The sequence below is a fragment of the Rhinolophus ferrumequinum genome, chromosome 17 (genome assembly GCF_004115265.2).
Source record: "Rhinolophus ferrumequinum isolate MPI-CBG mRhiFer1 chromosome 17, mRhiFer1_v1.p, whole genome shotgun sequence".
NCBI classification, from domain to species: Eukaryota; Metazoa; Chordata; class Mammalia; order Chiroptera; family Rhinolophidae; genus Rhinolophus; species Rhinolophus ferrumequinum.
This window is the reverse complement of record NC_046300.1, coordinates 12,857,163-12,870,178: the sequence shown is the minus strand read 5'-3', so window position 1 is coordinate 12,870,178 and position 13,016 is coordinate 12,857,163. Positions and strand designations below refer to the sequence as shown.

Below are 13,016 nucleotides of genomic sequence, written 5' to 3'. Positions count from 1 at the left end.
CTGCGGTGGGGACAGCCTGCGGTGGGGACAGCCCCAGACCTGCGGGCTCTGGCCGGACACATCTGTTCCCACCTGGACCGTTCCCGGTCCTACCGGCCGGCGCTGGGCGGCGAACTCCCTGCGTGCAACTGCGGTCCCGGGAGCCCGCCTGCCCCAGGCTTTCCGAGCGCTGTCGCCCTCCGCCCCGCCCCCCAGAAAACTACAAGTCCCAGGGTGCCTGACGCGGGCGGGTCACGTGGGAGGGGCGGCGGGCGCGGCTAAATAGTCTCCACCGGCCATTTTGTAGGAGAAGCCGCAGCGCCGCCTCTTCTCTCGCGTCCTAGCGTCTGTCGCCGCCGCCTCTTCCTGCCTCCTCCCGGCTTCCGCCGCCGCCGCCGCCGCCGCCGCTCCCCCGAATCCCAGCCCCGGGGCGAAGCATCTCCTTATTTATTTCCGTTTTCTCGCCACTGCAGCCTCCTGACAAGGTGATCGGGGCGGGCCCCGCAGGAATTTTATCCCTTCACCGGCCTCACACTAGTATCGCATGTCCACTATCCAGAACCTCCAATCTTTCGGTAAGATCTGGTCGCCGCCGCGGTCCCTTCCCTTCCCCCGCGCGCCGCTCGGCCGGCTGGCAGCCCGCCCTGCCCGCTCTCGCCGGGACCCGTCGCCCTGACCACCGTTCCCAGGGAACCCCCCTTACTGCCCTCCCGGTACCCCGAGTGGGGCTTTGTCTCAGCTCCCAGAAAATGGCGACTGGGCCCCTGGCGACCCCCTCCCCGAGGACGGCCGGTAGAGCCCGGCTTCCCCGGCGCGGGGCCGCCGCCTGCCCGGTCCTTGCCCCGGCTCCCTGCTGGCTTCGGCCCCTTGACATTCGCTGCGACCCTGTTCCGCGGCTCCGAGACCTGCCCTGCCCCTCGCGAGGGCGATGCCGGGCTAGGGGCTTGGCGATCGGCATCCTTGAGTGCTCAGAGCTGTTTGGGAGCAGCTCTTGGGGGGGTGGGGGGCGTTTAGTGCAAGATGCGGATGCAGACCTCTGGTCTGTCACAGGGCAGCGCGTGCTCCAGTTTTCTCTACTTGCGTAGTAATTTGTAAAAATGACGCCTCTTGAGATACATCCATATATATCTACACAGACATCTGTGTATATGTATAGATCTCTTTTTTTGACATGTTGCACCGTTGCGTTGAAATGATTGGGGTGGGCATATTTGAATGTTCCTGTTGTCATCAGAATATAATCGAGATGACGCACATTTTTATCGTGGCTGTAAAATTCAGGTTTTAAAACTCTTTTCTCATGAGAGGACTGTGCTCAACAGTAACATTATCTACCTATAACAACCTTTTTCTGTTCAAATATCAATGAACATACCGATTTACATTGTTTTCTTTTCGTGAGAGTACTTGGAGGATTAATTAATGCCCCTCCATTCCCCCCCCCCCATTTCCACCCGAAGAGCAGAGGCGCTAGAACCTTCTTTGCTCACTGTCCAGACTAGTGTGCCATATAGCTGGAAATTACTCATTAAAAGGTATTTTCCGCTTTTGATTTTTTCGGTACCGCGTTGCAGACCCCTTTGCTGATGCCACTAAGGGTGACGACTTACTCCCGGCAGGGACTGAGGATTACATCCATATAAGAATCCAGCAACGCAACGGCAGGAAGACACTGACTACTGTTCAGGGCATTGCAGATGATTATGACAAAAAGAAACTTGTGAAAGCTTTCAAAAAGGTAACGGTAGGAAGAAGAGGTTAAAGTATAGTGATTGGTGCACAGCTCTGAGTTGGTTAAGGTTCACACCTTTACTTGAGTACCTCAGAGTGGGTGAAAATGATTGGATCCAAGAAAGGTGTGTTTACTCTCTGAATTAACCACCAGATGTTTATGTCTGGTCTCCCATCTGAAAATAAGATTTACATGACTTTCAAACAAAATGTGAAATAATTTAGTTCTTGATGTTCCAAGTAAAATCTGTTTCCTTTATGTGACCTGCTGATTCATTTTCAAATTAACTTGGAAGTGTTGGGGATTCCAGGAGAATGACCTGTTTCTCAAACCTAATCAAGCCTACTTTGGTCTCAATGGTGAAAATAAAACCTCATTGTATTTGACTCGGCTCCATTGAATGTTTATATACTTCTTCAGAAATTTGCCTGTAATGGTACCGTGATTGAACATCCCGAATACGGAGAGGTTATTCAGCTTCAAGGTGACCAAAGGAAAAACATTTGCCAGTTTCTCTTAGAGGTGAGTGACTGACTAGGTACTTTATGTGCACTTTGACATTGCTTCTAAAATTGTGTTTGAGGGCAATGGGACATAGTTCCTGCTTAGTGAAAAAGCATGTGAATGAAGTGAATTCGCTAATTGAGTGAAACGCAGAGTTGGTACTTACTTTGAAGACAGTCCGCCTTTATTGGGTTTATTTTGTCGCTAGAGTGACCTGATCGTTCCTGTATTTACACAAGGTGTTTTTTGTTATGTCAAGGTATTCAAATATGTGTCGAATTGGTATTAACAGCTAATGCCACCAATATGTTGTTGCAATAAGTTGTTAATAATTCTTTTTAATGACTGCTCCATGTGTTCTTAAGGATGAATGTATGTATTCCTTAAAGTGATTCTGCTAAATTAAGTTTTATTTTGCAGGTGGGCATTGTCAAGGAGGAACAGCTTAAGGTTCATGGATTCTAAAATGAGCCTAAGTACGTGGAGAATTTCTTGAATAATTTTGTTCTCTAAATCCAGTTTGGCTGCCTTGTGAAATGATTTTCTGCAGTAAACGGACTTTTCATTTATTTAATCATTCAAACTTCCATTCACATTTGCATGATTACAGAAAACATGGGGTATGTAGGTTAGTAACACATAAGAAAATTGCAGTAAGATGGTAACGAAACCCCATATTCATCTTAACATGTTTCCAATGGAAAATATTTTGTTTGGAGTGTTTGTTTATTGTTCAGTTTATTACTTTTTACTTGATTAAATGTTTTTTTTGTTGCATTAAACCATGTATGTTGCAGCTTAACAATAAAAAGAACTCTGAATTCTTTTGTGAGCGATTAGGCTCCCAAATCTAAGCAAGTAGGATACTCATATATTTTGTTTTTCATAATTGGAGTTCTCATGTGCGAGTATTCTCTCTAAATAGAGTCAGCTACTGTTAAACCCAAAGCTAGAAGAGAACCTGTTCTATGTAGCTTGTGTTCTTCATTTATGACTTAAAAATAAGACTAGAAACCAGTATAAACTCAGCCGGGGCCAAGAATCTGTCAGAATATAGTGTTAAATGCTTTAAAATAATGTGAGGTATAATTTACACTTAAGTATTAGCACATAGAATTATTTTATGTGTTTTCATTGGTTCTGTTATTGGGCTGCCAGCATAAGTCTTTCCCTAAGTGCCAGATAATATAGTAGGCTTCTGACATAAATTTAGTCACAGACACTGCTCTGCAAGTGTGGGTGACAGTGATACCACCTTAGACATTGGGGTTTAGGTTAACTTCCTTGAGTACTGGAAAGGGACAGAGTTGGGATGCCAGCCCAGGGCTTCCAGCAGCCAGAAAAGCCATGTTCTTTCACTGCATCACGGTTTTGGTATGTGTTCTACCAAAGGAAGTGAGAGTCACGGGTGATAATGCATGGGGTCTGGGGGTGGTGTGAGAAATAATAGGATTTGCAGTCCTTAATTAGATTTCTGCGGCTCATCTTGAGTTCCAAACTTCTGCTTTATATTGAGCCGTAATTATTTGCTCAGTTAAAGAAGCCATGTCATTAAAACCATTTAGCCAAGACAAATGCATCCACAAGTGCATACCTGTTAGCTTAATGCAGTGGAATAATGAGGGTATGAAAAATGTCCATCACTTGGATGACTACATTCTGTACCAGCTGAACCCCTGCCCTTATTTGGTCGATACTGCTCTTGGAAAAACAAAACAGCCCCCACAGATTTACCTCTTAAAGACACTTAAGTAATAGGTTTTATTTTCTCACCCCGTCCTACCTCCAGTCAAGAAAGACTGGGACTGCTGGGTATAGCAGAATAGAGTGCCAAATTTGGTAAGCTCATTTCTGAAAACAGTATAATTTGACCAAAGATCAAGAGGTTTGGGAGAATTTCCCAGTTTGAGAAATTCTCACTTTCCTACCTGTAACATTTTGTAATGGTTCACCACTAGTTGAGAAGTGCTGTGGAAATAGTTTATGGCAATGATAAAGGAGAAACTTAACGTAATTAGTGTTGCCTCTCTGTCTACTGAGAGCCAAGCTAATGCCCAGCCAAGAAGTGTCTGCTAAGATGAGGATTAAATAAAGGTAGAAGGACAAAGGAAGCTTCGTAGATGGGAGGGAAAAGGCCCCTCAACTTGGCACCCATAGGTAAGCTCGTGGTCATCCCTTCATGTGTTAGGTCACTCCCATTGGATGGGGCCCAAAGCTCTGAGCAAAACTGCATTTTGTGAGGAGCACCTGTCCCGATCCTTCAGCCTGTGAGCCCCAGACACTGATTGCACTTGTCCCCTGTAGGGCAGTCCCCGTCCTTAGAGCAAGAACAGATCATGTACCCTTTGTTGTCTTTGAGCAATGCAATGGAAAAAAAGGACATAATTAAGAATACGTATTTCTGCAATTTTACTGAAACTAGTCCAAGTTGGAATCATCACTGTGGTGTGGGAAAGCTGTCTGGGAGCCTCAGGTACCTAAGTATGAGAACAGGGCAAAGTGCTCTTGTCTGCACAGGGGTGAAAGGGACTAAGCAGCATATGATTAAGGAGGGAAGATGGACTAGCAAATGCAGCAAAAATAACTAGCCACATTGGGTAGGTCCCAGCGCCTCCCGTGTGGGAAGATTCTGATCTGCGCTTTTGTTTACTGATCTGTACTATCGGCTCAAAATGAAAAATACCAAGTGGAGCACAAGTAGATTTGTCCCTGAACTTGAGACTTGGCTGAGGTCTTGGCAAAGCCATTAGGAAGCTGACGTTGGGTGGAGGCCCAGCCTGGTGTGAACTGCTACCAGCAAGGGCGTCCTCTGGTCATCCTGACCTCCTGGGGATGCAGCCTGTTCTACCTGCCCAGGAGCTCAAGTACTAGCGGTTCTCTGAACCATCCTAGGAAGGGGTCGGCTCTGATCACGGGGAAGGAACAGTTCTCATCCCAGTCAGGATAGCTGTCACCAAAAGAGCGTGAAAAGGACAGAATGCTAGCAGACCAGTGTGTGTGCTGCCTGTCCCCAGTTGGGCTCCCCCTAAAGGAATGGGTAGTTACAGCGCAGGAAAAGTCCCCCTCAGACGGTCCACACAAACCTTTTCCATTGGGCCTAGGAGGACTCCCTGTACCAAACGAGAATTCCATGTGGGAAGGAAACGAAGAAGGCCTGGCTGTGCTGTAACTAAAACCAAGGGACTCCTCGTTTCCAGTGGACTGCGGCCAGCTGCACTCGCATGACAGGCAGGAGATAGCCAGGTGACTGCTCCTCTGGGGCCCGGGGGCCAAGTGAAGCAGCTGGAATTAAGCAGGAGAAAAACCATGTCGGGCCCTCAGCACTGGCAGCTCCTTTCTCCTGCCTGTGCAGATGTTTAACTCCCCTTTTTATCTGCATAATGAAGGCTTGGAAAAAGGAAAGGCAAATCGGAGGCATTTCTTCACTCCTGGGACACCAGAGTAGAGGTAGTGCCAGCAGAGGAGGGAATGCCAAACTCCTCACTGTGTGAGATTGCATGTGGCCTGTGGGGATTCTCTGACTCCCCTGGAGAAGTTCAAGGGCAATTTAACTTCATTGTTGGTCCTGGGGATGCCAGGGTGGGTCAGGTGGCTCACCAGCTCGTTAGTCGGTCTGGTTTGGAGCCCGGCAGGAGGAGCAGTAGTCTGCCATGGTCTGTAGCTGTTCTCCCAGGGAACTGAGGGCAGCACCTGAATCGTGGTGCCTGCATCTCAAACTAGTGAACAGCCTACGGACTTTTTCACGCAAAAGCAATTACACAGAGATAGGCACCATTCATTCAAGACAGAAAGGGGACTAACAAGCTGAAAATCTGTAGGGATTCTTTTAAGGGATGAGTCCCCACACGGCTTCAGCTGCAGCCCTCTGCTGTAGCCTGGAGGGTTTTGAAGGGTCTCTAGGCCTACAGAATGGTCCAAACGGCGGGCTGTAACCCCAGGGTTTGTTTCCATGTGTCCTTCACCCATTTTTACCAGGACCCCAGGCCTCACCACCCCGGTCCATTGGGCAAGGAACAGCAGACAGTCTGGCGAGCAGAGATAGAATCAGACATACTCCAATCTGTCAACCATGACGAATTCTGTGGGGGTGACATCAGCAAGGATTTGGAGAGAGGTATATACCTTGAAGGCCCATTTACTCCCTGGCCACAGACGTCCAGTCTGACTTGTTTAAAGTCAGACTTGTTTAAAACAGGAAACCTTAGCCCAATCTTCAGACTAGACTATGGGAACCACTAGCAACCTACTTAGTACGCCAAGGTTGTCAAAATGAAACAATATAGGGTACCCAAGAAATGACGGATACTGTTAAGGAATTGAAAGGGCTGGGGGGCGGGGGAAGAGGGGAATCAGGGCAAGTATGCAGTCCTTTCACACCCCCTTGTGGTCACTTTAAAAACTAGATAGCTCCTGGCAGGTCAGTGAACGTGAGGTTCAAGGTGTTGCAGGCATCATTAAAGAACCAGCTGACTGCTTTCATTTTTGTCATCCCTCTAGTGTTATGCAGAAGTGGATCTAGCCAATCCTTTATCATTGAAATCCTGGTTGAGACAAGAAAAGACTTTCACAATCTTGTCCTAGGGATAAAGCTCCAGCCGCAAGGAGGCCAGCCCTGACTCCCCTGTCTAAATAAGGTCCTCCCATCCATTGCTAACAAAGCACCCTATGTTTTGTTTCCTTCATAATATTTCCCTTTACCCAAAATGATCTTGTTTATTATTTGCTTTTGCTGGTTTACTTCCCATCTCGCTCCCACCCACCGCCTAACATGTCAGGAATGCAGGAGGCAAATATAGGAGACGCGGGCAGTGCCTCGCTCCTGGCCCTGGTACTCACCATTCCAGTGCGTGGTCCCTGGGTGCTCAGCTGCAGGCATCTGTGACCTGTGCTTGAGGGTTTTCACTGGCCACAGGAGCACGCTGGGCCCATGCCAGGCACAGGGGAAGTACGAGGGCGTTAGCACCTGCCCCTGCTCCACGGAGGACCGATGGGAGTTGGTATGTATGTATCCCAGCTCCCTCATACTCAGCTGGGAAAACTCGGGAGCATCTTCTATGCTGGCTCCCAGCGTTCTCCAGCAAGATTGCAGCTAGTTTCCCATAACGGTGACCTGTCCATAAAGCAGCCTTCACTGGCTTCCTTCCCTTTCCTGGCTCACTCCCCCATCCGTCTACCAGTGCTATCTGAGATCACCTCTCAGATAAAGTATTTGCACTTACATTCTTATCACAGCCTCTGAGGAACCCAGCCAAGGACACCTCTGTATGTCTCACCCCCCGTGCTTAGAACAGGGTCTGGAACCCAGTAGGTGCTCAGTAAATATTTGTTGAAAAAAATGACTTAGTCTCTCTTCCTCTGACCTCCACTCACCCTTTGGGAAATTCCAGTCTGATTATCGTATAACACAGCCATGGGCCGTTCTCAGTTTTGAAAGCATCTGGAGCCTGTGCGAATTTTTATCAGGATTGTTTGAACACAATTATTTCTGGCAAGCCATCTTCTCACCCCTTCTACCTTCCATGCTATCTCCCCTGGAGTGGGATAAGAGGAGAGGGCTTCCGTTTCAGGAGAAAGAACACTGGACGCATGCCTGGCAGAGGCATATTCTACCAGGGCCTTGGAAAGACCTGAGTTCTCGGGTTCCTACCCTATAGAAGCTTCTGTCGCTCCCCCAGCCCCCACGCCTCACACAGAAGCACCAGGCTGATCATGGTCCTTCAGATCCAGGCCCCTGCCAAGCTGTCTTTTTAAAGTTTTATTAAGAATTTGTATGCCATAAAATTCAACCATCTAAAGTACAGAGTCCACTGGGTTTTTAGTATATTCCCAAAGTTGTACAACCATCACCACAATCATTGCCCGTTAGCAGAAAGAAACTTCACACCCATTAGCAGTCATTCCCTATTTCTATGGTTTTCTCTGGCAGTGTGTAGTTTTGGCTCTTATATTTAAGTTGGTCCATTTTTATGTAACTTCTGCATATTGGTATAAATTAGAGATCTAAATTCATTATTCTACATGTGGATGTCTTGTTGTCCCTGCATCATTTCTTAAAAAGATGATTCTCTCTCTCACTGAATGGTCTTGGAACCCTTGCCAAAAATCAATTGGCCATAAATGAGAGTGTATTTCTAGACTATCAATTCTATTCCATTGCTCTGTGTATCTCTCATGCCCAAACCACACTGTCTTCATTAGTGTAAGTCCTCCAAATTTGTTGGTTTTTTTCAAGATAGCTTTGGCTCTTTGAGGTCCCTTAAATTTCATCGAGTTATGAAATATTACTTTGCCTCCCGTGTTTGAGGCTTTGTCCTGTGTACACATCTCCTTCAGGGACCTTATGATTTCAGGGTGACTGAATACCAGCAATTTCCCAGCCGATAGCACCCCAACTTCATCTTTATAATGAAGGGTAGCAGAATATGCCCCACTGAAATAGACCACTTTCGCGTAAGGATTATTTTGAGCTGAAGACAATTGAGAAGAAGCAGATACAAGAAAAGCTCTCTGCCCTGCCCCAATTTGCCTACATGCAGGACATTACAAAGGTGTCTCCCCTCTGTACTGAGAGGATGCGCGATAACTAGGCCCTTATCAGCCTGGAGACAGCACCAGAGGAATCTACGACTAAACCTTACTAACCAGACTTTGCCCCTTTGGTTTCCACGTTTGCCTTCCCACAGTTTCCTGCCCCTAGAAGCTCAAACTCCTTTCCCTTTTTCTTCTCACTTCTCTACGACATCATTGTTCTTTCGATATGCTTCATGGGTCCGAGTTCTAACCACCCTTTTGCGTTCCTTGTCACTATGCACTCCCAGTGTATGCACGGTACACATGTTAATAAACTTCTGTGTGTGGTTCTCTTGTGAATCCGTCTTCTGTCAGTCTAACTTATGGGGTCCCAGAGGAGAACCAACGAGAGTAGAGGAAAGAAGTTGTTTTCCTCCCGGACAATACCAGTATCTTAAACTGTGTCACCCGACAGTCACCCACTCTGGCTCCTGAAATCCCAGCTAGAACCAGAAGCATCCCCCCAGATGCCTGAGGGCCGAGCCAATCCAGGATAAAACGCTAGTGAGCTGCCTGCATGTTGCAGATTCTCACGATTGGTTTTCCCTCCGCTAGGAAAAAGGGATTTATTTTGAAAATACAATTTTCTTTTCTTGTTTTCCTTGCTTAGAGGACTCTACCTCCAAGTTCTATAATGATAATTTAGTGCAGGCATTGGCCAACTTCTTCTGCAAATATTCATAGTCATATTAATATTTACTACGGGCTCTATGGGCTGTGTCTCGACCATTCAACTCCGCCATTGAAGCAGGAAAGCTGCCACTGACCCGAGAGCCTAGGTGTGGCTGTGATCCAATAAAACTTCCTTCACAGACACTGAAATTTCATTTCCATATACTTTTCACATGTCACAAAATACGACTCTCCTTTCGATTTTATTCTCAACCATTTAAAACTGGAAAAACCTTTCTTAACTAACTGGCCATGGAGAAACAAGCGACAGGCTGGATCTGGTCCATCGTTAGTGGATCCTAATTTGATGTGACATGGGAATCAGAGCGCTTAAAGAACTCACACCTTGAACCCAGAAAGTTTGGTCGCAGCTCATTCCAAAATGGCCTTGACAGAACCACAGTTCTCAGGTGCAGCAGGTTTTTACCCTAAACGTAAAATGTAGTAGTAGCCCAGGAACAGTGGGTGAAAGCCTGGTTAAAGAGGCATTTCCAAGACAGGCAGGTGAGGGACACCTGAGTTACAGGCCACTTGTTGCCAGGGCCGTGGGGACCTGCCCACAGGTAGTCACAGCCATGTTAGGGCCCACGTCCGAGACCAAAGTTGCATCTCTAGACTCATCCTGAGTCACAAAGCACATCCTACTCCATTTAGAGAGGGATAGAAAAATAATAATAAACAGCATTTAGAGTTCTCTTTTTGACACAGGCAGTGTTGGTGTCACTGGGATTTTGCTTGCTCTGTGACTAGGAAAGTCTCCAAACCCCAACTGCCTGGCCAAAATCCTGGCACTACCTCCACCCAGGCTGTATGTACTCCAGGTCCCAAACCTGTCTCCTTATCTATAAAGTGGAGATGACGAGGATAATCTCAGGAACCCATTTTGGGGATTACGTTGCACAGTGCTTGGCACATGAGAAGCATTTAACAAATGTTAGATTTTCTTGTCACCTGTCAGAAGGAGAAAACACTGGTCATGGTAACTTGATGGAAATCAATGAGGTCCATGATGTGAAAATGTGAAAGAGTGAGATCTAAAGTGGCATTTCTATCATCTCTTTAGAAGGCAGGCCGGCAGGATTCTGGAGACTAAATAAACAGCACTAGGTCGGTGGCAGCGCACAGCAGCTCTGGTTTCCTAGTGGCCTTTGGCGAACGAACAAAGGGTGAGCTTCAACCTTGAACTGCTTAACTCCGGAGCACAGTTACGGTGCCTCTTTTATTCTTTTTTTTTTTTTAAATTTATTTTTAATTTATTGGGGTGACAATTGTTAGTAGAATTACATAGATTTCAGGTGTGCAATTCTGTATCACATCATCCATAAGTCACACTGTGTGTTCACCACCCAGAGTCAGCTCCCCTTCCATCACCATACATTTGATCCCCCTCACCCTCATCCCCCCCCCAACCCCCTTACGCTCTGGTAACCACCAAATTACGTTCCCCTCTTTTATCCTTATTTGCATCTTTTCTCTTCCTTTCTTAATTAGTATTGCCAGACGCCTGTCAGTATTGTCTTTAAAATTTCTTTGGCTTTCTTAACCCTTCCTACTATATGTTTATTTTCTGTTTCATTAATTTCTGCCCTTATCTTTATTATTTTCTTCCTTCTACTTTGTTGTATCCTTTTTGTAACTTTTAAAGCTAAGCGCTCAGATCATTAACTTTTAGCTTTTCTTCTTTCCAACTGTAAGCATTTAAGGATGTAAATTTCCCTTCTGTGGTCCACAGGTTTTGATAGTCAGTCATTTCATTATCACTCACTGAGAAACATTTTCCCCTTTCCGTTAAATGTGGTGTGCTCCACTCCTTGGGGGGCTCAAATCTGCAGAAATACACACCTGCTCCCGGTATCCTCCTCAACCTGGTTCGTTTTCATTGCTTGTGTCAAACTCTCGTCAAACATTGCTTTTGGAGATACCATGATACCATGTGTTGACATATTTTCTGGAGGATAGTGGCACTTCTTTTTCTCTTTCTTATTCTCTTTGTTGTCTCTCTCTGTTACAGTGTGGCAGGAATATCTTTGCCTGACTTACGCACAAATCCCCAGGTGTATTTTGTAATTTTACTAAATTGGGGGGGAAATTAGTAAGTGCAGTACCCAAAGATGACCAGTAGATGATGCTCTTCACCCATTTTACACCAGCCCTCACATTTCCGACAAGAATCCAATTTGTCAGCATTTGAGTTTGTTTTAGAGAAAAGACCCAAAAGTTAGAAGACATGGAGAGGTTATAATACTGAATAAACTCTCATATGCTCCAAGCACTCAAGAAAAAAATAATAAATTAAAACTTTGGTTTAAAAGGTGCAGAAAAATGTCCCTCTGCGGACTTCTCATTCCAGAGGTCCAGTGACATCGCGGGAGGAAGAAGCATTTGCTTCCCTGTGTCCTGCTGTGAGTGAGTTGCTCAGCCATTCCCTGGAGGTACTTCCCTTGGCACAGTCACCTGGCTGACTTGTTTGGCATCGAAGATAAGCAGTCCTCCCAAAACGCACTTTCAAGAGTGAAAAAGGTTAGAGAGTCTTTCGTTGGGAACAGTTTTCCACCAGAGTGAAATTGGATGTGGAAGTGATGGTATCTGAGGGGTAATGCTTTTAAATGATTAGACTTTTCCAAGGTACACACACCCCATGTATGCACCTCCCTCGCCCTCTTTCCCTCCCGCCTTTGCCCCTCCTTCTCTATCTCTGTCTCAAGTGTCCCCTACTCAAACCACAGCATCGTGAGGGCTTCTTGAGTGTTGATGTGATTAAGAATCACCTGGGGTCCCACTTCTGGGAAATGAAATCACTATCTACACCCCCATGTTCATTGCAGCATTATTCACAAGAGCCAAGCTGTGAAAACAACCGAAGTGTCCATCGATGGACGAATGCATAAAGAAGTTGTGAGATATATATATGAATATATAAAATGGAATGTTATTCAGCCATGAAAAAGGAGGAAATCCTGCCATTTGTGACAGCATGGATGAACCTTGAGGACATTATACTAAATGAAATAAGTCAGACAGAGAAAGACAAATACTGCATGATCTCACTTACATGTGGAATCTAAAAAAGCTGAATTCATAGAACCAGGAAATAGAGTGGTGGTGGCTGCGGGCTGAGGGGTGGGGGAAATGGGGAGATGTTGGTCAAAGGGTAGAAACTTCCAATAACAGGACGAATAAGTTCTGGGGATCTAACGTACAGCGTGGTAACCACAGTTAACAGTGCTGTATTATAGACTTTAAAATTGCTATGAGACTAGAGCGTTCATATTTTCACCATAGCAACAATAACAAAATGATAATTGTCTGAGGTGAAAGATGTGTTAACTAACTTCATTGTGGTAAACATTTCGTCATATATACGTATATCAAAGCATTCCATTGTACACTTTCAACTGACACAATGTTATATGTCAATTGTAGCTCAATAAACCCAGGTTGGGGTCTGAAGAATCACCAGGTGATTTCATCAAAACGCAGATTCTGGCGCAGGAGGTCCAGAGTGTGCTCAGGGTTCTGCATTGCTAACAAGCTCCCAGGTGGTGCTGGTGAAGCGGGT

The 13,016-nt window shown here is 46.0% G+C and overlaps 1 protein-coding gene and 2 long non-coding RNA genes across 4 annotated transcripts; all 3 read left to right on the top strand.

Moving 5' to 3' along the window:
- Nucleotides 1-266: 266 nt before the first annotated feature.
- EIF1B (eukaryotic translation initiation factor 1B) lies at nt 267-3,100 on the top strand. The gene is made up of 4 exons (XM_033133096.1): nt 267-554; nt 1,554-1,717; nt 2,132-2,233; nt 2,636-3,100. The coding sequence occupies exons 1-4, from the start codon at nt 524-526 to the stop codon at nt 2,678-2,680; spliced, it is 342 nt and encodes a 113-aa protein (XP_032988987.1). The 5' UTR covers nt 267-523; the 3' UTR covers nt 2,681-3,100.
- A 2,017-nt stretch (nt 3,101-5,117) lies between these two features.
- Nucleotides 5,118-9,216, top strand: LOC117037244 (uncharacterized). Its single transcript, XR_004425480.1, has 3 exons — nt 5,118-5,458; nt 6,191-6,329; nt 6,713-9,216. It is a non-coding gene; the product is annotated as an uncharacterized LOC117037244 (long non-coding RNA).
- Nucleotides 9,217-10,518: 1,302 nt separating this feature from the next.
- On the top strand, nt 10,519-12,328 carry LOC117037243 (uncharacterized). Of its 2 annotated transcripts, none has more exons than XR_004425479.1 (3): nt 10,519-10,623; nt 11,808-11,977; nt 12,283-12,328. It is a non-coding gene; the product is annotated as an uncharacterized LOC117037243 (long non-coding RNA). The 2 variants fall into 2 exon arrangements; XR_004425478.1 differs by having other exon boundaries at nt 10,521-10,623; nt 11,770-11,977.
- Nucleotides 12,329-13,016: the final 688 nt, after the last annotated feature.

What these genes read in the sequence shown, in the direction of transcription:
- EIF1B (XM_033133096.1), top strand. Translation starts at nt 524, where the DNA reads ATGTCCACTATCCAGAACCTCCAATCTTTCG. An exon ending in CCAGAACCTCCAATCTTTCG is followed by an intron (nt 555 to 1,553) that starts GTAAGATCTGGT and finishes ACCGCGTTGCAG; the next exon opens with ACCCCTTTGCTGATGCCACT. An exon ending in TTGTGAAAGCTTTCAAAAAG is followed by an intron (nt 1,718 to 2,131) that starts GTAACGGTAGGA and finishes ATACTTCTTCAG; the next exon opens with AAATTTGCCTGTAATGGTAC.